At 39.1% G+C, this 25,272-nt stretch overlaps 3 protein-coding genes across 7 annotated transcripts; all 3 read right to left on the bottom strand.

Annotated features, from left to right (window-relative positions):
* Window positions 1-720: 720 nt before the first annotated feature.
* On the bottom strand, window positions 721-5,273 carry LOC125213798 (photosystem II stability/assembly factor HCF136, chloroplastic-like). The gene is made up of 8 exons (XM_048114537.2): window positions 4,847-5,273; window positions 3,882-4,117; window positions 2,829-2,959; window positions 2,556-2,688; window positions 2,129-2,251; window positions 1,621-1,695; window positions 1,166-1,281; window positions 721-1,007 (listed from the first exon to the last, which is right to left on the bottom strand). The coding sequence occupies exons 1-8, from the start codon at window positions 5,175-5,177 to the stop codon at window positions 941-943; spliced, it is 1,212 nt and encodes a 403-aa protein (XP_047970494.1). The 5' UTR covers window positions 5,178-5,273; the 3' UTR covers window positions 721-940.
* Window positions 5,274-6,526: 1,253 nt separating this feature from the next.
* LOC125213800 (uncharacterized) lies at window positions 6,527-9,273 on the bottom strand. The gene is made up of 3 exons (XM_048114538.2): window positions 8,920-9,273; window positions 8,340-8,470; window positions 6,527-7,659 (listed from the first exon to the last, which is right to left on the bottom strand). Exons 1-3 carry the CDS (start codon window positions 9,100-9,102, stop codon window positions 6,891-6,893), a joined length of 1,083 nt encoding a protein of 360 aa, XP_047970495.1. The 5' UTR covers window positions 9,103-9,273; the 3' UTR covers window positions 6,527-6,890.
* A 3,133-nt stretch (window positions 9,274-12,406) lies between these two features.
* LOC125209860 (ENHANCER OF AG-4 protein 2-like) lies at window positions 12,407-24,207 on the bottom strand. Of its 5 annotated transcripts, XR_016137236.1 has the most exons (14): window positions 23,782-24,207; window positions 22,926-23,002; window positions 20,579-22,489; window positions 19,989-20,493; window positions 18,479-18,587; window positions 18,047-18,150; window positions 17,798-17,979; window positions 16,374-17,193; window positions 15,795-16,275; window positions 14,795-14,878; window positions 14,607-14,688; window positions 14,184-14,377; window positions 13,598-13,759; window positions 12,407-12,884 (listed from the first exon to the last, which is right to left on the bottom strand). XR_016137236.1 is itself a non-coding variant. In XM_089068851.1 (12 exons), exons 1-11 carry the CDS (start codon window positions 23,890-23,892, stop codon window positions 14,624-14,626), a joined length of 4,449 nt encoding a protein of 1,482 aa, XP_088924977.1. In that variant the 5' UTR covers window positions 23,893-24,207; the 3' UTR covers window positions 13,492-13,759; window positions 14,607-14,623. The 5 variants fall into 5 exon arrangements, 1 of the variants encoding a protein (XP_088924977.1); XR_016137235.1 differs by lacking the exon at window positions 12,407-12,884 and having other exon boundaries at window positions 13,492-13,759; XR_016137237.1 differs by lacking the exon at window positions 12,407-12,884 and having other exon boundaries at window positions 13,492-13,759; window positions 14,244-14,377.
* Window positions 24,208-25,272: the final 1,065 nt, after the last annotated feature.

The raw sequence follows: 25,272 nt of genomic DNA, 5'->3' as shown, positions 1-25,272 counted from the left end.
ATTGAGCTGCTCCATGCAGTTCTTCAACGTCGAGTTCAACTTCCCACTCACTCACTAACTCACGTATACGGAGTACTATTTATTAGAATTAATTTCTGAATTTCATATTAATTGCATTTACATACCTCAGTATAAAATGATTTTTCAAAACCTCCCAAAAAGATATATTATATAGATATTATAAATAATTTAAGATCACATATGTCAACAGTCAACTACGCATTTTTATACAGAGCTCAAAACACCATATCTGATTTTTGAACGTCTAATATTCTCAACCATATCTTGTCTTAAACTTATTAGATCAAAACTGACGACATTCATCTTATTTAGAACTTGAAATATCAAAAATGGATTCTGAATAGTACTCCATCCGTTCCATTTTAGAAGTCTCTGTCACTTTTCTGCACTCGTTTTATAAAAATGAACTAAATGAAGAAATGGTAAAATAAGAGAGAGTATAATGTTGTGAAGTATCATTTAATCTCAAGATTATTATAACTTAAAAATCGACTTATAAGCTTCATATTGTGTCGAACTTGAAAGGCAAAACTGACTTCCAAGCAACATCACTTTCGGAGATCGAAACACCATAAGCAACATCATCTCTTCCGGAGATCGAAACACCATAACTAACTTGTGAGATCGAACACAGACTCAACTGATCAATGTTTGCCAACTATATACTAACGTACACATAAAATGATAAACCAAAGGTCGTTTTGAAAAAAACTTTATCAATTTCCAGTGATCTAAATAGGAGTACTATATAAAAGCCAAAGCCTTATGTATTTATGCAGAACAGCCAAGAAACAGATAAATAAACAAAATTAAGTAATTAACTCACATGGTTCCTCTGAATGTAATTGGAGATGCGATCACAGACAACTAAACAAAAGAATCACACGTCAATTCTGCATCCTCAGTTCAGGCAGCCTATTCACCCTAGATATTTCAGCAAGACTCCGTCGTTCCCCAGTACGAATCCTTGTTTGTCATTTATGAACCTGCACAGCATGAATTACCAACTTTTGAACTCATCCAAGCACAGCCATGAGTATATCATTTAATGGAAAGTCTCCGCCCCCTTTTCTCGTTATCTTTCTCATCTATATGAATGGTTACTGCATATTAGTCAATGACTTGATGAAAGAATAAAGCTTACTTCACAGAGTAAAGATTGGCAGCGATGTTGTCAGCTGCTCTGTCACGGACCCAGGTCTTCCCACTGTTCGTGGTTTTCAGCAGAACACCACTCCCACCGGCAGCCCAAGCCTCATCCTGCAAGTTGCATAAACCAACATCCGTTATGACACATCTTCACAAATTATCATATGCAAATAAATGACTCTGTCTGGCCCTAATAAATACTTTCAAACAATCAAATTCTATGATCAAGTAAAAAAGAACATTCACGGAAGTCAAATTTGATAAAAATATAGAGAATATTTAAATAATAGTATAACTATCCAACGACAGCTGAATTTTGCAACAAATCGGGAAGGCCTATATCGTCTAAACTATAGAAATAGTGTACTAAGATTTGAATTATGTTGTGTGTGAGACCATGAATGCAGTAAACACTCACTAAAGAAAGTTCTCAACAGGATTCAGTTTTACCTCTGATCGGTACCCAACATCAAGAATCCCGAATCCACGACTCTGCACTGGAATTTCCTCAAATTCCTCAGATATCTGACAACATTGAGAATGATTGCGATTGGTAAAAACAAATATAAAATCAAACAGATACACAAGGCAGTAGACGGATAACATGACATATTTCCCTTATTAACTAAAGATAAATATTGCTTAGTTTTCAATGAATAAGCATGGGAACATTAAGAATTAAAATGGCCTAAAGCAACATTTTTTTTTTTGCGATAGAAAATTTATTAAGCAGACATAAACCTTTTTTTCAGTTGTGAGTCGAACTGATATTTACTAGTAATAAATTTCCTTTATAGTACTACATAGCTAAGTTCATGAAAATGAAAAATAAGTGGCTGAGTGAAGGTGAAAAATTACATCTCAGAGAAGAAATTAGGAGATTTACCTAAAAGTTATGTATCTACCTTGCAACATGTAGAAAAAGAGCAAATTTTCCTTTACATCAAAAGTCACTTACCCCAGTACCCTTGCTAAGAAAAAGTCCCCCGCCACGTGCTAGAAGCCAAAGACCACCGTCAGCTCTCCAGCCCATGTTCTGAATTCTTCTTGCAATAGCCCTATTATGAGGCTGCCAATATGCCTGAGATGTTGCATGCACATTGACAACATCATAAGCTTTTCTAAAATTAAAAAAATATCATTTGGTAGCCAAATGAAAAAGCAGTAGATTTATGAACATGGCAATGAGTTGAACTTCAGAATGGAAAAATATCAAATAATTCATTTTGGTCCATAGAGAAGCTAACGGGACTTTTAACACATTCATACCAACATTAAACAACTAGTAGTAGCATATAGAAGGGTGCTTTGTCTCCTAGTCTTTAATTGTAGTAAAGGTAAAAAGAATTATATTTTTTTATGTCAATGTTGTTAGGGAAGTTTACCTGACCTGGTTCCCATGTCAGATAGAAGTTACCACGGCTTGAAACAGCGACATATTTTCCATCCGGTGAGCGATTCACAGTGCTAAATGTTCCTGTATAGTAGCTGGCACCACTGATACCACTAGAAACTGTTCTGCAACAGCAAGGGTGCACATAGTAACTAGTACACAGGGAGCCAAAATGTAGGCATAGAATATTGAGACAGTAATACAAATGGAGTAATACAGAGACTCAGGGAGCCCGAATTCCTTTTAAGTCTCAGAGGAAACTAACCTATTCAAAGTAGCTGAAACAGTCTCCTGAATAGCAGCCTTCCAATTGTATCCACCATTTGATGTGACATAAATTGCACCCTGATCAGTTACCAATTCGGCACCCTTTTCTCCAGTACCCTTTATATATACCTGAAACAAGAACATTACAAACTTTATTAAGGGATAGGTTGTGGCTTATTGAATCAAAGTACTACATAAATAAGATGTGGTCTTGATCATTTTTGTGCCTAGTTGCATCTGACCAAAGGATCTCTAGAGATTATTTCCCAATCAATGAACTAATACTTACAAGTTCCAACAATAACACTGCCATAAACAGCCATTTCAAATTTTCAATCATGTCAAGTTGTCAATCCCTGTTCAATACTACCATTCTTGTCGGATTTCAACCTATACCCTGGTTTGAAGAATCTGATAATTATCAGCCACAGATTCGCCACCTTTCAAAAAAGGAGTAATATGATCATACTCATAAGTCATAACAGATGCAACCATTACAGGTATGGAGACGTTGGCAGACAATGTTGCCAGTTGCATCTATTCACCATCTTTCTGGTCTCGACCAGGAAACAGTTTTGCATTGTCCCAGCAATTTTTCCTGGCCCCTGAGTCAAAGAATCTAGGTCTCTCCTCCTTATTGCTGCTTCTGCTATCGCGAACCAAGTGAAATTGAATTTTGTAAATTTACATATAAGCACCCTCCCTGCTTTGTGTTTTGCTTTGAGTCCATTCCTTTCATCCCTTATTGTGGTAAGATTTGCAGTTTTTGCATTAGGTTTTGGAGTTGAAGAGGATTATGATGAAATAAATACTGTATAAAAAAGCATTCCTCAACCATGCTCAATGGTATTGATAGTCAAGTTAGTCATCATGTGATGAAAACTGGAAGAAGAAAAGGCGTCTACACATAAAAGTAACAATATGTAACCCAAGCATAGACACCAATGTGCATGAGATGTGACCATAGAGAAAAAATGCCAATACATGGAAAATAAATGAACACATTGAGGAAAATAAATAAAGTGAGGCAAGCTAGAAAGCTGATGGTTACCATATCACCAGGAAGTTGAGAACTTAACGGTATGCGCTTCCATGTATCTCCAGCATCTGAAGTGTACAAAAGAATAGCTGGCTTGCCTATAATCCAACCTTCCTTCCCTTTGAAGCTGATGCAATTAAACCTATAGTTAAAGTCCTCATCCTCAGCAGACGGTATGGAACGTGGAGCCCAAGTGGTTCCTCCGTCTTTCGTCTCCAACAAAGTTTGTCTAGTCCCCAATAGGAAACCTGCCAAACCATCCAAATCAAAAGGGGTTGACTCTCTACTGCATTTTCCACCAGCTTAATTAGCTATATCTTCCATCAATGTGCTAATTGAATTTAAACCATCTAATCTGATAATTCAACTATTCCACAAGGTTTTCCAAAATACTAACTGTAAATTCAGCGTATATTCAACCATCACCATTCACCAATGCAACAAAAATTTCACTTCAATTATATGAAATCAGTTGGTAATATACAAAACACCAATAGGAAACCTGCCAAACCATCCAAAATCAAAGCGGGTTGGTACTCTGTCTGCTGCATTTTCCACCAGCTTAATTAGCTACATATCCAATCAATGTGCTAACTGAACCATCTAATCGGATAATTCAACTATTCCGAATGTTTTTCAAAATACTCACAGTAAATTCAGTATATATTCAAACATCACCAATCTAACAAAATTTCCACCTCAATTACACGAAATCAGTAGGTAACAGAAACAACCCCAATAGAAAACCTGCCAAACCATCCAAATCAAAGGGGATTGGCACTCTGATTCATTTTCCACCAGCTTAATTAGCTATATCGTCAATCAATATGCTAATTGAACCACCAAAGGTACAATCTACTCGGATATTTCAACTATTCCGCAATGTGCTCCAAAATATTCACAGTAAATTTACACCACCAATCTAACAAAATTTTCACTTCAATTTGCAAAAAATGAAATCTACTGTGGAAACTAACCGTGAGAGGGATCATCAGGGACGAACGCAATGTCGAGAAGCACGACGCCGGGATCAATCGGAAGGAAAACTCTCTCCCACTCGGACAGCGAGTCGTCCGCCGCCAGCGCCTTGCGGCCGGGCGGAGAGATCGAAATCGCGGCGGCGGCGACTTGTAGTCCGCCGATCAATTGGCGGCGGGTGATGGCGTTGTCAGTCTGCGCGGAGTAAGGAGCGGCCGAGGCGGAAGGGAGCAGGCGAAATCCGCGGCGGCGGCGGGGATGGAAACGAGAGCGGAGCTGCGGCGGGAGGGGAGCGGTGATGGAAGAAGAGAGGTGCTGAAGAGCAGCCATGGTTGTGAAGATGGTGACGTGTCACTCTCTCTCTTCACTCTTTCTCTCTCTGTAGATTGCGCGCAGTTGGGATTTTCTTATCCAAACGAATTTCAAATTGCGGTTGCCCATTTATTACTTAAATATATTTATACCTCATCCAACGGTTGCATCCACGATCATCATACACCTTAAAATGGCTTATTTTTCGTACATTAATTCTAACTCTATTTTCAACACCAGTTTTAATGTAACGTTGATAAAGCTTCGACATTAAGAGAAATAAAAATTTGAGGCAAAATTTATCAAAATAGAAGATGAAATCTTTGTACCCAACATGTCATAATAAACAAGTGTGTATATTACATCAAATTTTGTGTCCGAAAACCAAATGTCATTTTTCTATTTTGAGAAGTTTCAAATTAATTGAGTCATCTCTATTTTTAGCAAAAAGTAATTCTTCCTTCTATTTTAGTCTCTCCTACTTTTTCCACCGTCCATTTACAACACTATTCCTAATCTCCGTCTCACTTTACAAGTCTCAGTTAAGTTCAACACGAGTTTTAAGAAATGTAAAAAAAAAAGTTGGTGAAAAAAAGATAATAGAATGTAGGTCTTACTTTTTATATTAGTTTTATAATAAAATGTGAGTGGAAAAAGGTTAGTGGAACGTGAGCCTAATACCATTTATGAAATATTCCAACCAGACTCCTAAAGTGGGACACCCAAAAATGGTAAACTGAGATTTCTAAAGTGGGACGAAGGGAGTACATCTACTAACAAGGAACGGAGGGAGTAGTATTTTGTGAATTACAAAACTGTCTTTTTAACTTTGTACCTAGGGATGTCAATGTAGCCCGCAACCTGTGGGCCGGCCCAAATAGCCTGCCAAATTTACAGGGTTAGGGCTGAAAATTTATAGCCCGATTAGCCCGCACCCGATTAACCCGCAACCCGTTAGAGACAGACCCGAAAACCCGATGGGCTGGCTCGAAAACCCAATAAAATTTCTATCGTCCTATTTATTTGACTCTAATTCGACACTTCATTGGTTATTTTATAATATAGCTTATTAAAAATATAACTTTCAATTTTACATATTAAATATATAAATTATATTAAATTTTTATTAATATAATTATAGATATATAAATTAGAAACTTCAAATTCATTAAAAAAATATATTTAAATTTCTAAAACATACTTTAAAATTTCTTGATATTTATGTTTTATTTTGCATAAATCTCAAATATTAGTATTTAATCATATTTATTTGAGTTTAAGCATATATTTCAAATTTATCATAATTAAATATGAGTAATTATTAGTACAGATTGTACCTTTCCATAAGAGTCATACGAAGGCAGAAAGAATATAAATGGTGTATATAAATATGTAAGTACAAATATAATTTTCTTTTCTTCTCTTGTCATCAAAAGGTAAGGTGACTATCCAATCCAGTATACATGCTATCTATAAATTCCGGTAAAAGCATGTACATGCTGCATCAATTCTCCAAAAGCAGCAAAACAAGCTTTTTTTTGGCTGTCCCTGTTCCTTAGGTGAATGAAGGCCAACTTCTCTTCAACACCATCAAAACTGAGACGTATCGGTAACCAATGATCGTAAAACATGTATATTTCTTCACATCCAATCCATCTTTTACCGATCTCAGCGTGGAATGAATGCTCCTTGACAGTGCACAAAAGAATAGAGTGACGAATACATGACTCACTAATCAAGTGCAGCTTTGTTTTTCCTGCTCATTGGCTTAGGCAGGCCGTCAAAGATAGGCATGGCAGCAGAAGAGAGAGCCTGGAAATCTGGCTTCAAACTCCACGTTGACGTTGGCCATAGCAATGATAATGCGCTGATATCTGTATCCATCAAACTCGATGTACTTGATGACTTGCGCACTCCACTGACAGGGTCAGTTTGAGGTGATTCCCCCAAATTTAAAGGAATTGGGGTCATCCCACCCGACTCAGCATCTACTCCGCCTGAGAAAGCTCTGGAGGCTGCCTTGGACCTGAGAGCTAAGCCTCCACTTGAAATGCCACTGCTACTGCTGCTTTCCTCCTTAAGAAGCTTTTCTGGGGGACAAGATGTTAATCCGGTTTCAGACATTTGCCGCCTCCCTAAAAGCTTCTCAATCCATTTGCTAGTGCCACTATCTTCAGATTCTGGTGACAAGAGTGGGTCATGCAGCCCACCATTTGCATACATTAAATTATTAGCAACACTTCTCGATTTCCTTTGATGACTCAATGGATGCTTTGAAGGTGTGTAAAATGACCCATCCTCAAGATATTTAGCTCTCCCATTCGAGTCTGAACCTCCGGAAGAAGCTTTTTCATCTGGTTGTCTTAGACCATAATAACCTCGCAAGCTGTTCATGGCTGGTGAGACTTTAGGCTCTGAAGAACCTAACTTTAAAGACTGAAACGAATCAAATAAATCAGATTGCCGACGGTTGGATGGGTCCTGCTCAGAGCTGCTTGGCCTGCAAAACGAATTATAATCACTAATCAGCCACCCACAGTCCTCCTGATTTGTTGTCAGTACAACTAAATTGTCTAGAGGAGTGAGGCCAGAGCTACATTATATACTGATATGACATCTAAAAATCACCGCTTGAATAAAAATTAGGTATTGGACTTTGAGCCCTTATTGTGCTTGTAAAGCATAGGAAAGAGAAAGACACCTAAAATGAAGGGAGCATACATGAACTGTGTAGTAGTTCAAAGGATACTCATTCGATTAACCTATTGTTCAATAATTAGAAGAAAAAATGAACGCGAAGATATCTCCTTCAGTTTTATTATACACATTGAACCTCTGATTTGCAGCTGCAGCAGAAGAGTTAGTAATTACAAAATGCATTGAGAAGCACCGAGTAAGCAGCATGAAATAAGACGGCCAGAGTAGGTTTTATAATATACTCCTAGTACAATTTTAAAACGGGATGAAAGCCAACCAGCTTCTTCTGACGTAAACTCATCCACAACATAAAACAAAAAACTAATTCGCAAGGCTTCTCAATCTTGTCAACCAACTATGACAAATAAATCAAATTGATAGCACAAACTACAAATTTTCAACGAATGTCCTATTGGCATAATCCTTTTCGGCACATCTATCAGTGCAAAAAAAATAATGCAAATGAGAATCAAAGTGAAATACCGTTGAGTCTCTTGACCATTGCACCAGGTGGGGGACACGGGATGCTTCCCTGGCAATGGTATTTTAAGGGTCTTTAGAGCAAACATCTGGAGATCAGTCACCAATCCATTTAACCTCTTAATATCTGCCACCTAATCCCATTCCAAAACCAAGTCATCAGACAAATACTACCTATCACATAACCTCAAAAGCTATGAAAAAGCGAAGCAGCTTCGGTTAAAAGAAAACCGGATGCACGCTTTTGTAAGCATGGAGAATCGGAGACAAAAATTCAGTTATTGTATCAACCACCTGATTCAGAAACTGATTTACACTAATAAATTCAACAATGACACAACAGTCTCACACACTAACACAGAGCAAAACACCATAAACTAATGTGCATTACCCCAAAACATAAACAGAACATACTAATAACATCTTCAGCTCATTTATAACAATACAAATTGAATTAAAAACTTAAACATCAATCGACAATGGCGAATGGAATGCAGAAAAACGCAATAAACGAATGCTAATCGAGCACAGCAAGCTATAAGAAAATTCAATTAAATAAAAGCAATTGCTTATTCAATTCTACCTCAACGCCGTATTTTATGGCGACGCCGGCGACGGTGTCGTATTTGCCAACGGTGTGTATGATGTAGTTGTGCCCGGCGGCGGAATCGGACGGTGAGGTCGAAATCGGCAGTGATCTCGACGGCGATGATGATGATCTGGAATCGAATTCCACTTCATCGTCCGATATCCTGTATCGTTCCATCCGCGACGAAATTGAGAATCAGAACCCCGAATTGGCGAAGAAATTCATAGAAGTGCGGTGAATTTGATGATTTGGTAGGCAGAGAAGCTTCGGTGGTGGATCTGGGAGGGATTCTACTCTCTTTCTCCCTCTCTCTATCTCTCTCCACAGATACATACATATATATGTGTGTTGCAGTAATTAAAAAGTCATAGCTTTTGTTTATCTGGTAAATTAGGAGTACGATTATATTCTACAAAAATAATTAAAATAATCAGCATTCTACATTTTTATATTGGTAATGGATTTGGGGAAATTAAGGTCATCCGCATCCCTATCTCTTATCCGTCTCTTAACTGTCTCATCTCTTAACTATTCATTCAATTTCATTTTTTATTTTTAATTCCAACAAATTCAATTAATAACACTTCATTAAATAAAATAAAATTACAATTTAAATACCTAAAAAAATAAAAAAGACATAATTTAAAAAACTAGAAATTACAAATTGCACACTTAAACTCAAATAAAAAAAAATGGAGGCAAAGAAGCAGAAGAAGGAGTTCTCTAGTGAGGATCATCTAACGGTTGCCAAATTTTGCCCAAATGTGCTCCATTAGATCCTCCTGGAGTTGGGAGTGGGCGGTAGAATCACGTGTCCTTGCCCGAATAGACAACCGCTCTTGCAAGGATGGATGCACTCCCGTTCGAGGCGGACTACTTGCGGTTGAGCTTCCCGAGGTTTCAGGGTCGAACCAATTTTCCGCCTCAGGTCCTTCGTCGGCGACAATCATGTTGTGCAAGATTATGCACGTATACATGATGTCGACCATATTCTCCATAAACCACTATCGAGCCGGGGCTTTGATAATGTTCAATCGAGTTTGGAGAACCTCGAACGCTCTCTCCACATCCTTGCGAGCAGCCTCTTGCTTCTGCGCAAAAAGAGACTGTTTTTCGTTCGCAGACCTGTTGAACGTCTTCACGAAGGTTGGCCACTTCGGATAGATGCCGTCGGCAAGATAGTACCTCATTTTATACTGGCGATTGTTAGCGATGAAGTTGATGGCCGGCGCTTTACCATTCAGAACTTCAGCGAAGAGGTCGGAGTTGTTGAGCACGTTGACGTCATTGTTCGAGCCGGGGACCCCGAAATACGCATGTCAAATCCATAGCCGGTAGTCGGCGACGGCCTCGAGTATAACGGTGGGGTGGGTGCCTTTGTGGCCGTTCGTGTATGACCCCCTCAACGCCACAGGGCAATTCGTCCATTGCCAATCGACACTCCCGAGCATCCCGGGGAATTCGTGCACTTGTTCGTGAAGTCGGAGCAGAAACTGACAATCTGCGGTGGTTGGCTTCTTCAGTAATTCGTCGGTTAAGGCTGCCCGGACGCCTTTGCAGAAGTTCAACAAACAAAGTCTCCCAGTGGATTCTCCGACGTGCAGGTATTCGTCGAACGAATCCGCCGTTTGTCCAATAGCAAGCTGACGGATCGCCGCAGTACATTTCTGGAGCGTCGTGTGGCTAGGACGGCCAACAGCGTCGAACCCTTCTCTGAAGTACTCTTCCCATCCCGCCAATGTATTCGCGATATGCAAAAATAGAGCGCGTGACGTACGGAAACGGCGACGGAAGTAGATATCTCCCCATACCGGGTTCGGGCTGAAGTAATCACGTTCCAACCTTGCGGCGGCTTCCTCCCGGTTACGATGGATGTAAGTCCGGCGTCGCCTTTGAGGAGGCGTGGCGGCTTCCTCCTCCCTACGTCGATCTTCTTCTAGCGATTCTTCCATTATTCGACGCATTTGCTCAAATGGATCCATAATGGATTATATTTGGGAGAAGAAAAAAATAAAGGAATGATTTTATAGAAGTGATTGGAGAGGAAAGAAAGAGAGGTGAGAGAATAGATGTGTGCTTGTGTGTAAAATGGAGAATGCAGAAGAGTATTTATAGAATATAAAAAAAATAATTAAAATATGACCATTGAACGGTCATATTACTGTTTTTTTTCTTTCAAAAAATTATTTTTTTTTAAAATAAATAAATTATGACGTCATAATTCCGACGCCCACTCGCGGGTCGGCCAGTGGGCGTCACGCCAGCCGCCCGCGCGTGCCACGTGGCACCGGGCGCGTGTCTCGCTAGCTCGAGGCCGGCCTCGCCGGGACGCGTCACGCGTCGAGACAGCCCGTCTCGTCAGACGGATCCCGCATCGCTGTCTCGATGCCGTCTCGTCTCGATGAGACGAGATCGAGACCGCATCGTGCAGCGATGCGGATGCTCTAATACTGTAAAAAACTATTGTTTCATTCTTAATGAGATGCAAAATTAAACTGTTAAATTTTTGTATGTCTGTTACTCACATTACTATTCAATTGAACAACTCGAGCCAAACATTAAAATACATACTACCTCCGTCCCCTAAAATTTGTTCCACTTTGACCTAGCACGAATTTTAAGAAATATAATGAAAAGTGAGTTAAAAAAGTTAGTGGATTATGAGTCCTACTTTTATATATTAGTTTTATAATAACATGTGAGTAGAAATGAGTTAGTGGAATATGAGGTCCACTACTAAAAATAGTAAAAGTGAAATGAGACAAATTTTAGGGGACGGAGGTAGTATAAATTTGTAAATGAGTTATTCAAAATAACACTAAATTTTGGGTGAGCATTCAACTTTCTGATCCCAGTTATTATTAATCCATTAAGCAAATTTTAGTACTCATGTGAACCATATTTTAAATTATAGTATTATTATTCTCGATTGATAACTTATTAAGCAAATTTACTTTTTGTAATTTGGACATATGGGTTATACTTTGTGTCATTCTTGTTCCTGTGATTATATTAATTTATTTCAAGAAACACATTTTAATTATTCGAAATTGATTCATTACATTTAATTAAATTTAGATAATGTATTAAACAATCTAGTATTATAAATCATATTCTCCAGACTCCAATAACATGCTAAATAAAAGTCCCATTTTTTTAAAAAAAGTAGCAGGCCAACTCGGATTATAATTTTATAAGTTTACTAAACTCCAATTAAAATTGATTATACTCTTTAGTAAGATTAGATGAAAAAAAATACTGGCGTGGATAAATTTTGCTTCTATTTATCGTAGTAACATTCATCAAAATGCAACAAGTTTATTAGAAAAGCCATAAATGACCATGCACATTAATTACAAGCTGACTTACCAAAAATTGATTGTAATTTTTATCAATTTTGGTCACCGTTAAACAGTAGTATGATATTAATTGATTGAAAAGGTCTCCACCAAGAAAAACCCAACTACAATTATCACAAATATACAATAAAATAATACTCCTAGTATAGAAGATACGAGTCAATTACAATAGAAATAAAATAAATGAAGCCTATATAAGTATATTTATATAGTAGGTAAATAAAAAAACAGCCCCGGGAGTTGAGATTGAGATCACCAAATACAGAAATTCCAAAATTATCGATAGCTTTCCTAATGTGTCATCACACGTTACAAGTACCCACAAATAATTCAATATTTTTCTTTCATTATGCAAAATAGTATAGTATAGTATTCTAAAATTAATTCCAAATTCAGGTGAATTTTCGACAATACGACAACCTAATAGTTCCTTAAAAAGGTAGAAATTGAAAATTCCAAATAAGAGCAATGTTGCAATTAATAATTTATAGTAGTAATGCACTATTTATATGTTCGTGTAAATACAGCAAGAAATGGTACTAAAATGCAGACAACAATTTCCAACAGAAAATAAAATAAAGCCCAAAGTAACTTTTCCACCTGCAATAATTAGAACGTGATCACATGTTTCTATTTTCTAATTTGAAATATATGCACCTCAAGGATTTTGTTTTTTCATCAACTTCCAAAGTGTAACTAGTATTCATATATGAAATGAAGATGCATTAACATGAGTTTTAATGTAAATTTGGCAAGTCATTGGAATATTAGTAGTTGAATTTGAACAAATAGGACAGAGACAAAACAGGAGAGAGGGAGAAAAAGTGGTGGGACACTTCACCAAAAAATGGAAGAATGATTTTTGTTGGTGAATCAAAATAATATTTTGAAAAATGGGAAAAAATCATTATAGCAACCATTAAAGTACAAGCTGCATTGTAGAGAGCATATATCCAACAAAATCAAAGATCATTGAAATTTGAAGGATTTGAAGACTAAAGAACGACCAAACAAGAATGCAACTCAAAGAATGCCCATGTCATAATGTGTCCAAATAGGTGAAAGATAGATACGCAGCGAAGAACATGATTTACAAATCGAATGTTCGCTATGCTCTACTTGGTAGTATGCACAAGTGCATCAAAAACAAATACATGCACTCAACATTTCTGACAAATTGATTAGAAATATGCGGTTGCAGGAAAAATTGTCAGAATTAGCAGGCTTTTTTCAACACTGCACTAGCAACTGATTTACTTCATAGATGTATTGTATAATTACAAGCATTGGTATAGCAAGTAAAAAGGGCTTACAGATTAGTTGTGCACCCTTGAATGTTTGTTGTCAGGAATGTTTCTAGTAATCAGTCCCGTGAAGATTTTGCGATAGCTTCCCACCAATTCCATTCTATCCTGATTGAAAACAGCCTCTCTGTTGGAGCACACTGATGCCCATACACCAAGCACATGTACTAACTGGAAAATCAGGTAGACAAGTAACGATTAATAATTGGACTATGACAAAAGTTGAATAGTAACTTTGAACTGGTGGTTTCAGTCATGAATAGTAGTGAAGTGTTTGTTTGTGTTCATGCATGTGCAAGATACTTATATTTTACACAAAAAGAATGCGAAAGTGCAATATGTGAGGAGAGCTAAAACTGCTAATAATCTGTACACCTATTAGCCTTTTGGCTTGCATAGAAAGCGATTAGAGACTTCGGAAACGGAAACGACATCAAAATTAATTAATTTGGAAGGGCACTGGATGGTAATATTGAATGTCCTGGATTAGTATAAGTATTCTTCGGATTCACCTACACCTGATGAAGCTAAACATGCACATGCGATGGTCAATCTGTATGTCTAGTTCATCAATTCCAACTATTTCGCCTGTTACCTTAAGTAAACCTTCCTCTACGGTACCAAAAAATTTCTGCTCATGATGGCTAAAAACTACCTCCTCCGGCAACAATAGTTCTCTATCCTTTGCCCATTCGAGGATTTCCAGGATGATGCATCTTTCTGTGCTGTCGGATTTCAACTAATTTACTGGTACTTCCATTTGCAACAGACTCCAAACGAGACAATAGTCTGCATAAGTAATGTATTAATTTTGACATCATGTGCTAAAAGTAAAAGCTAACCTAGTTTATGCTATTCAGCATCCTCTCTCTCGCTATTTACAGTAGCAGTTCTAAAGAGATCTTTTCCGAACCATATATTTAGTAAGTATATTAGATAAGTACTCAGTAAAATAAATAATTCCTACATAATAGTGTAAATATAATGATAAGAAAATGCACAATAGCTCTCTATAAACCTTGAGTCGGAATAAGTCTAAGCTGGCCTCCAGTTGATGTCAGGCATGTTTGGTGTAGACGCCACCATTGGAACGCCATGAACTAAAAAATTCATAGCAACAAAATATATTACCATAAGGCCTTGTCGTAAGTTGTAACCACAGATTATGCGATACAAAAAAAAGTGATGTATGCAGTAAAAGATCACCTGGTATTTGACCAGACGGAGGTAGACTATTTGAGGCAGAGTGCTGATAATTTATGGAACTTGGAGGAGACCGCTCATGGTAACCTATAACAGACAACACATTATTAACATTAAAGAATGCGTTTCCACCCACTAACTTCTTGTGATACATAACATCAGAACCAAGATCCAACTATTTGGCTACTGAATATGCATTGTCAAGCCCTCATGCATGACTTGCATATACATTATTTCTTTCCACGTGATTTTTTTTTCAGGGGGTGTGGGAGGTGGGAATCTGTGGCATGCAACGGGAACAAGCAAGAAATTCAATTCAAGAAAATGCTTTTAGTGTGTTACGGACTAGCTGGGCTGGTATTCAGGATAGCCGATAGCCACAGAGACTACTACTTTACCTCGCCAATGAGAGATACCTATATCAGCCAGTTAAGGAAGGATGTCTTTGATTGTCCAGTAGCACTGAGACAATAACTGTATTATGGATTGCCCATAGTCATTTGAATTGTTTCATTCGGTACCAGATTGATTATAGTTTTGATAGGCTGAATCAAACCGAAAACCAATTTATAATTTTATCGACAAATTATGCATCAAAAACATTATTTTAATTCGTGCGGAAAGTAGAAGGGGATTATGATTTTGGAAAGGAAGGAGCTTTATAAAAATATTTACAGATTAAGCATCTACCCAGCATAGTTGACCACATGCAAGGTACTACATCATGCACCTTCTGTAGATGCTGCTCATGCGTGATTCATATTAGCCACCAGCAACAGGCATAATGTAGATTTCAAAAGCAATGGTTGAATATTACAATATTTGCTGAACTAGTCTAAAAGCCACGACTAATACTGTATTTACACAGAAACCTTCTGCCCTATCTTTCACTAAGCAAGTTATACTAGAAGCATTTGTGGAGAAATACAAATCAATATAATACTTCAAAACTAATATAACTAGCTTAAACAGTTGATCTGGCCTTAGAAATAATAATTCGCACCTGCTTGAGAATGAGATGGGCCTGAACATGACCGTCCTCCTGGCATCCACCCACTGCGAGGATGATCCATATTGAAGTCATTTCCTTGCTTCCGCCATTGCTCTTCAGTTATATATCGCCTTGGACCATCGGCAACGTTTGGTAATGAATAAGAGGGGTATGGATGTTGTTGAGCTGAATTTGGATAGGCATAATGGCTAGGTTGTCGTTGAGATGGGAGTTCAGGACGCACAGGCCTTTGTGCGAAAGGAACACTACCAGGCAGATACTGCTGCCTATGCTGTGAAGCTTGGGGATTCATAAAAGTTTCATCCTCTCCATATTTCACATGCCTTGACGAATTATAGCCAACACGTTCTTGTGCAATGCTGACCCCATAAGGAGGAAAACAAGATGATTGATGCGGCGGTACTTCCCCTTTAATAGATGCATCCATATGAGGCCCATGAGTAGTAGAAACAATATGGGTCTGTTGATTTCCCTAAAAATCCACGAGTTCCAATCTTCATATCCAACATTATAACAATGTGGTATACACAAATTCACAAACCTTTGGAATGGACAAGCTAGAATACTTACAGTGGGTGTGGCACCAACTTCATGTGGTAAAGGATGAGGTCGATAAGATGATCGTGGAGAAAGTGGAGTCTTGTTATGGGAAACCAATGGAGGCTGACAAGGAAATGCTTGCTGGGAAATTAAAGGTGCAGAAGGACCCAGATGGGGTGGGGGCCCAAAGGGTGGAGGATGATGTCCAAAAGGTGGGGGTGGAGGATGAATATGTGGGGGAGGAGGTCCAACAGGTGGAGAGGAACCGGCAGATCTCAGTGGTGGTCCAATAGAAGGAGAAGGACCAGCAGGTCTCGATGGAGGTACAACAGGAGGAGTTGAGCCAACAGGTGGTTGTGGAAAAGGATGTTGGTGTGAGGTGGGTGGAGGAGGTGGAGGTGGGAGAGAAGATGGAGGCGGAGGTGGAGGTGGTGAAGTTGGCAATGGTGGAGTCATAGGTGGAGATCCAGCTGGTAGCGGAGGAGATCCCTCAGGAGAAGGAAGCCATTCAGTGGAGGTGTTTGACAATGATTCATGCCTGCCACCATCTGGATCGAGCTCCAATGACGCAGCCTCGATTGAGCCATTTGTCATCAATGGTCTCTCATCCTTTTGGTGTCCAGAAACATCTTCCATTTCAAGCTCACCATCAACATCCTCCAATATGCAATGGCGCCGGTCACTAGGAGTAACAGAATGATTCTCATGATCTCTGTCTGTAGCAGGTGTATGTTTGGAAGGTGATGCACCATCATCTTTCAGGCATAAATTTGTATCAGAAGCATCCCCATCTTCCTCTTCTTCAAACACATTTGTTGACAGAAATCCAGGTAACTGAAACATAGCATTGCTGAAACCAACACAAACAAAAAGATGCAGGCATATGAGATAAAAGAAAACATAAAGTTCACAGAGTACGGGATGAGAGTTACCCATTCAGATCCTTATACAGGTTACAATCAGAAAAAACAGTTAAAAGATAATTATCACAGTAATCAGGATATAATTTGCTTTTAAATATATTTTTCAAACTGAGTCGCATGTTTGATAACTTATACTGATTTTGCAGACACTGTCAGTATAGTTTTCAAAGTGTTACACAAGGTAAAACAGAATAACAAAAAATAATGAAAGAACAAAAAGATCTGCATTCAACTTTTTAGTTAAAGTTCTGGCATGTAAAATATTGGGCAAAGTGTGTGAGTTGTTCCTGTTGGAGACAATGAAGTCTAATTTCATGAATCAGTGTAAAATTCAGTGTAAAGCAGTCTTCTGACACGAGCAGTTAATAAAAAACGACTAGCAACAATAACCACCAAAACAATCTATAGTGTTTTGGTCATCAGGTGCGAAAGAGTCGGGAAATGGCAAAGCAATAACGACCAAATCATGCTAGAAGAACAATTAGAAAGCAAAAACATAAGAAAACATTATCAAGGGAGCAACTAGTAAACCTTCCATATTCATCAACAACCATGCCTTCCATTTCTCTAATAGGATCATCAATAGATCGTTCAGCTCGGGAAGGGCGTCTTAGTGGGATCGACATATCATCATTTACAACTCCAAAGCCATCCATGTAGCGGCGAAGAACGGATTCTGGCAAGATTTTCCTCTCGAGCCACAAGCGCAGGACCTGAAGGAGGATACTCAGTACTTTGTAATAAAGCCTGACAACTCAGTTTTAGGTAAAATATAGTCACCTTACGACACTGATGACGATTTTCCTGGGCACCTGCACCGGCAGGAGCAGCAGCTCCAATGAGGCGGGGCAACACAGCTTGAATGGTAGAGACATATGAGGCCCCTGCAATTCATGAAGAGGATTCAGTAGAAGACAGGTTCATCAGAAAAAACCCATCGCGTTAATGATGAGTGAACATGTCAAGCAAAAGGGGCCCCATATATTTATTCTGATGTACAGCTGGAGCAGGTTAGGTCGGGAAATAAGAAAATATGAATAAGATCGACTAGATATTTTAGGGACGTCACTGAGAAGAAGTGATCCAAGTCCCAAGACCAAGGTTTATAGCAAAAAGTCCCTTTTTCTCTTTTTGGTGTCCCCCCACCCCCCGGGTCTCTGTGTGTGAGTGGCAAGGGTATTCTAGGAACAGTTCGTTTTGAGCTTCCCGTACCTCTCTGGGTGTGAGAGCACTGGGTAATTGAGTCAACAAGGAAAAAAAGATCCACTCTGCGATGTAAACTTGGCTCATTTTCTAACTTTTGTATAAGAAGTTCCACAACCTGCATGAAAATCAGAATTTCAGAATTTCCATTTTCAAGGAAAATAACAAGTAAATTAATGGGGTAGAAATGGGAAAGATGAACATTGAGTAAAACTAAGCATAGACAAATCAATGGAAAAGTACCTACAATCATTGGTTGTCTAATAGAGGAAAAACATCTCAATTCAACTATTTCTCAAGGAAAAAATACATATTCACTCCACCTCAAAAACTCTCATCACTTTCTGCACCTGAGAAGTATATACTACTACATAACAACAAATGTTGTTCTTTGGTAGTATCTCACACATCTTGAAACCAGTAGATAATTTATTCACTGTAAATAGCCGTATGAATTGGCCATCTCAACAAGGAAATTTTATAATTTGTATTTTTCATCTGGGGCTTCAAAGAGGTTGTGCAAGGTGTCTATTAAGGTCCAGAAAGTAAATTGATAGATAAGTACATTGGTTTTCGTTTCATATGAATTTTGAATACATAAATCTCATTTAACCTACTCCCTCCGTTCCACAGTAATGGAGGCGTTTCTTTTTGGAACGGAGATTAAGAAAAATTGTGTTAGGTGAGTTAAGTAAAAGGAGAATAAAGTGGAAAATGAAAAAGGTAGAGAGATGAAGAGATAAAAAAGTAAGAGAGATTAAAGTAGGTGTGGAAAAATGTGTTGACTTTTACTAAAAAGGGAAATGACTCTATTACTATGGAACGTACCAAAATGGCAAAATGACTCCATTACTATGGAACGGAGGGAGTATTTTTTAATGAATTCTGTGGGGATTGGGATCCTCTTCAAATCTGAGTAAGATTTTTAATATGTTTATTTCAAATACTTCAATCCATACACAACCTAAAAGAATAAGCATGAGGATCTGAAAATTCTAATTTCAGAGCATGGAACAAAGAAAAAGAATGAGTCAGCTAATTATACATTATATGTAAAGTTATGTCCTCCGTCAGATATCAGAACTCCTAATCTAAAAAAGGTGAAAAACCAAGAACCGCTACTAAGCAAACCTAGAATTATTCTCTAATTTCAGAGCATGGAACAAGAATGAGTCAGCTAATTATACATTATAAGTAATAATTATGTCCTCCATCAGATAGCAGAACTCCTAATCCAAAAAAGGTGAAACCGTGAAACCACCAACAGCTACTAAGCAAACCTAGAATTATTCTATACCATGCATAACCTTTATATTGGAATAAAACTACCATGTATCTCAACAAAGTTTGACAGATGAAATATAGGACTCAAAAAAGAAACTCAAGGACAGTATAAGAATCACCACAAAAAACCTCACATGATAGATAAATTGGATAGCATGACAGAAAAAAGAGAGAATAATTACAATAAAAACAAAGGAATAATTGGATTAATTGAAGAAAGATGCCAGTAAGCTACCTCATTGGCAAGCCCGTACTTCGCACAATCAATTGCAAGTCGAGTTGCGCGTGCAATACTCTCTTTGGTCCTTGACAGTGTCTCTATCATCCCTTCAAATGCATCACGAGCAACAGATGCCTCAGTACCCCCACTTAAAGAGCTCCCAGTGCCCTGATGACCAGAGATTACCCTCCTCTCCTCAAGTTCATCATTCTCATGTGGATTATCAGATTGGATTTGATGAAGACTGGAGCAAGGAGACCTGGGAGGAGCTTCTAAAACATCCAGCTGGAGTGTGTTGCTTGCTTCATATGCCAGAGCAGTAGGTGCAGGACGTGGTCCCCGTCCAGCCATCTCAGTGTCAGGAATAGAAAAAAGAAAAGGGTTTCCGTAAGTATTCTGAAAGTGTGTCTGTTTCTTTCTTGCCTGAGCAGCAGCAATAAGATGTTTCATTGACGAGACGGAGTCTGAAGTTTTTGAGTCAACCGCATGACTTGTTTTGTGGGCCTTGCTAGCACTCAGCCTGAGGAATGGGGAAATCAAGCTTAAGAAAGAAAGAAAGAGACAGAAAAAGTAATCCCCATAATATCACAAGCATTTATCATTACCTTTCCTGAACTGACATGATGTTTTCTTTTGAAGTCCCAAGCGCAGAGTCATTGATCTGTGAATCCAATTTTAGAGCAGTATTCTTTTTCTCTCCAGAATATGGTTGCTTGCTTCTTTCACTTAGCAATTGATTAGGATATAAGTTTGACCTATCATATGATGCTACGTTCTTTTCATCTCCTGCTTGAGTTTTTTTCCTAAAATCATTACTAGGTGCCTTGTTGGGTTGCGTGCTTTCCAGTTCTCCTGATACTCTCTCACCACCAACAGGCTGGGAGGACCTTTTAGGAGAAACTGGAATTAGTGTAACCTCCATCGGGGTTAACTTCTCAGAGTCCAGCTTCTGTGGCTGTGCAGCTGATGATTCTCGTGTTCTCTTCTCCATACCTTGTTGAGCAGCTGGAGATAACAGCTTATGCATCGCCCGATTAAACTGTACCTGTTCCTTTAACACAGTATCAACTTCTCTTGAATTTCTTAACACCTGTGACTCATGGACAGGTTTCTCACCATGCACTACAGATTTCCTTTTTGAATCTAACATTCGTGGAGTTACAGACACCTTATTAGTTCTTCCGTGAACTGGAGTTTTAGGCAACTCATCATCATCATCACCACATATGCGGACAGATCTACGCTTCAATGGTAGCTGCACAACCGGAGATATGACTTTGCTAGGATTAGAAACTATGGAGTCAGTCTTATGTGATACAGAAGTCCCCGGTCTATTTTCGCCTGACATTGTTTCCGGTTCCCGCTGATGACGCTTTATTCGTGGGAGATTGTTGTCGAATTCAGTGTTACTAACAATTGGCAGTCTAATGGGCAAGACCTCAGCCTTCCCAACTGATGTAAACCTTTTAGGGTCTTTACCAGCCATTTTGTCATCAAGAGCATTATTAGGACCTCTAGAATAACTTTTGCTGTTTATTTGAGCTTTTATCAAGTTAGCATCCTTTCCAGTATCAGCAGGTTTTGATATTTTGGCAGGAGATGATATTTCATTTGTATGAGACCCTTTCTTTTCACTGCCATGTTGGACCTTCATCTTTTTCCGGGGATTAACATCACCATGTGACTCAAAGTTTACTTTAGCATCCTGTTGGACACCATGTACTGCCTCATATTGCCTTTCTTCTTTCACCAACCTTTTTTCCCTCTTTTGACTACTGACCTCTAAATGTAATTTTGGAATATCAGGCGATGAAAGCTTCATGCTGTCACCTGAAGCAATTTTTCTTCTCATCACTTCTCCCTTATGATCATGAGGAACAGCTGATCCACCACTTCTAAGTACTGCACCTGGAGATTTTTTCTTTGAGCCCATTGCCAGCTTTGGTCTGTGACCATTTGTCAATTCATTCTGGCTATCATCAGTTAATCTGCCCTTTACATTGCTATCAAGAGAATCTTCCCTCTTAAGGGAATGGTGTGAAGGGCTAGACACTGATGGTGAATCCTTTACAACATTGTTGTGGTTTAAAGAGAGCTTATTGTTCTTTCGCAAAGATACAGGAGAGGACAACCTACAATTCACGTCATTTGACAAATAAGGCTTCACGTCTAGACATTCCACCTCATCTTGCTTGTGCGCACGATGCTCTAAACCAGAGTCCAGATCATCAGACTCTTTAGTTTCCAACTTGCATTCTGGCGCAATCCCATTATTTTGATCAACATCCAAGACCTCATCTACCACTGAATCAACAGAATGTGCCTCAGGTGAATGAGTTTGTGTACTGTCATCTCTAACACCACTTAAATTTTTTCGCTGCAACTCTTCAAATTCCTCACATATGTCCTTCACTGCTTGGGCGAAGTATTTAACTGTCTTACCCAGGCATCGAGCAGACAGTTTATTTTTCGCTTCATTGGTGAATATCTGAATATCCACAGGAGCAACAAAAGCTCTATAAAAGGAGAAAACCCAGAAAGAAAAAAAATTAAAACTATATTTGTTATTCCCTAGCCAGTATGCCAAAAGAATATAATAAGAACAAAATTGAATGAACGAAGAAAAAGCATTCATATGAATCACTTAAAAACTGATAAATTCCATTTCTTGAGTGTTTTCTGGTGCGAATAAGTCAAGGGAATGCCACTTACCATATAGCGTTATTATTATACTTTTATGTTATCTACTATAAAATCATAAACCATAGAAAATATTTTTCAAAGCAATATAAGGACACAAAGGGTAGTAGGTACTCATCACTCCCTCGAGTAGAAACAGTTTTCTTTACGTACCTAGAAGGCTAATAAAACCTTTATGCACATACAAATAATGCTACTCAAGTACCTTCACCACTAGTGCAAGTAAGTGAAAAGACTAAAGGAAGTACTCACATTTCTGCGGTACCAAAGAACTGGACGAAGCATTTTTTAGGATCGGAAGCACGCTGCCAGTCTTCAGGTCTGCTGATCTGAAATTTTGAAGCCATTAAACAACGTGCATCAGTGAACAACTCACATAAGGTCAAACAGATACTATAAGAAACAAAGAAATTACCATCATTCAGCCAACTTAATCTAACTGAGGCACGTGTAAACAAACATTGGAAACCAAGATAAGCGGCACCAAGTTCTATTAACATAGATGCAAGATTAATACTGATATGTTTGTTCGCTTTTTAACAGATCTGTAAGGACACTAATCAAAACCTTGAATAGTGGCAGGACCGTATATAATACATGTGGTCGTCTATGTAAAGACATATAAGCTCCTGCCTAAACAAATAAATGGAGTACCTGAAAGCAGTTTATCAATAACTATTTACCAAAATTGACCTAAAATGATTCCTTTCTAACCTAATACACAAGTCTAGACGGTCACCCATCCCCCAAATTCCAACAAGATGGCTCTGGAAGAAGCTTTTATACTAAGCGCATCAAGGCCTACCTACATATCCAGCAACACCAAAACATTGGATTCATCTTGTACTTAAACTTAAAGATTTAAGATTCTCGAAATAATAATCCTCAATCTAACTTGCAAGGGCTAATTCCAGTCAAACTTAGCAGCGTATAGTGCAAGTCCACAGAGCGATGACTTCAACTCGATGCCAGCCATAAAAATTAAATTCCAATAGCAGAGAAATTGAATACTCACGGCAGCAGACAGCTACTCCGCAACAAAATCAACAGAAAGCAGGCGAAGAAAACAGCACAATCAACAAAAGCATCAAAGCGAACAGGAATGTACCTTGGCAGGCCAAGCGGGGAAACCCTTAACTTTGGCGAGAACGAGATCGCCCAAACTCAATTCGCTCATCGCCTTAACCCCCTTCGCTCCGCGCCTGCGCCCCGGAGCCATTCACCTCCGATTCCAACTTAATTCCACCTAATTCTGAGCAAAACACCGACAGCGGAGCAGTGCGAAGAGCCCTAGCGTAAACAACAGATGTCCGGGGGCAGCAGGCCCCCTGAAACGAAGTCAATCCGCAGCCGGCGACCTCTGGTGCTACGGAGGTAGGTTTCAGCGGCGATCACGGTGATAGAGCAGGAGAGAAGGTCAATTTCGCATGCGGCAAGCGCAGCCAGGCGGTGGAGGCAGTGGTGGTGATTTTGGCAGTAGATGAGAGAGAGAGAGAGAGAGAGACGACTACAGTGTATGCATTCTGTAAATATCTCGTTTGTCAAAATTCATCTTTAATTTGCCAAATAAAATCAATTGGAAAATAATTACTGTATCTGTATGTAATTTTCATGACTATTTATTGTTTGGGGGTATTATGGTACTTCAAACGGTGATATTTTATTAAATAAAATTAAAATCATGAGCAATACAATCCAATAAGAGCACTCCCAATGGCCGGCGGCGCTAAATCCGGCATTTTATCGCCGGATTTCGCTGAGAAATCGTCGCCAATGGGGTGAATTCGGCGTTTTTCCGGCGTTACGGCCCCCGAAAAAACGCCGAATTAACGCCGGCCACTGTAGGCGCGTTTGGCGTTTTCCGGCGTTTTTTTTTTTTTTTTTTTAATACCCAACGGCTATTTTTTCCCCGATATATAATTCCTCCTCCTCCTCCATTCATCACACACAATCTTCATTTTCTCAATTTTCAATCTCATTTTCTCAATCTTCTATATTCAATCTTCAAAATTATGAGTTCAAATAGGAAAAAATCTCGAAAAGGTAAAGGCAAAGAGTCGAGTTCCCAAAATCCCAACCCCACTGATGAAGCAAATCAGCAGTGGATGGCCTCGTTGTTGTCGATGGGTTCTCCTCCCGGCCAATATCCATATGCGGGTCCGTCCCCATTGCAGACTCCTCCGGTGCGCAGACTTTCTCCGTACTTCCAGTCTGCCCTCAGCATGCCCTCTCCAACCGACGATGTGTATCGCCCCCAGATAGTCACATCGTTGTTCGACACCCCTGGAGCCACTCCAGACGACGAAGGATCTCAGGCCGCGACGTACACAACGGATCCGACACTCAGCACGGACGACTACGAGGTGGAAGAAACGCCCGCCGACCCGCCTTCCAGGAGCAGGAATGGGAAGGTGCCGTCGCCGGAGTCGACGGCTGCGACTGATACGGCTTCCGATGAGAAGCCGAAGCAGGCAAGGACTACTTACACTCTGGCAGAGTCCGAGCTTATAGCCAACTGCTGAGCGGACACGACGCAAGACTCGGAGCGCAGCAACTACCAGACTGAGCTCATTTTCTGGGAGCGGGTTGCGGAGAAGTA

Source organism: Salvia hispanica, chromosome 3, assembly GCF_029641045.1.
Source record: "Salvia hispanica isolate PSC_SH4W2 chromosome 3, Shi_PSC_v1, whole genome shotgun sequence".
Lineage (NCBI taxonomy): Eukaryota > Viridiplantae > Streptophyta > Magnoliopsida > Lamiales > Lamiaceae > Salvia > Salvia hispanica.
Note: the sequence above shows the minus strand (reverse complement) of the source record. Positions and strands in the feature narration are given on the sequence as shown.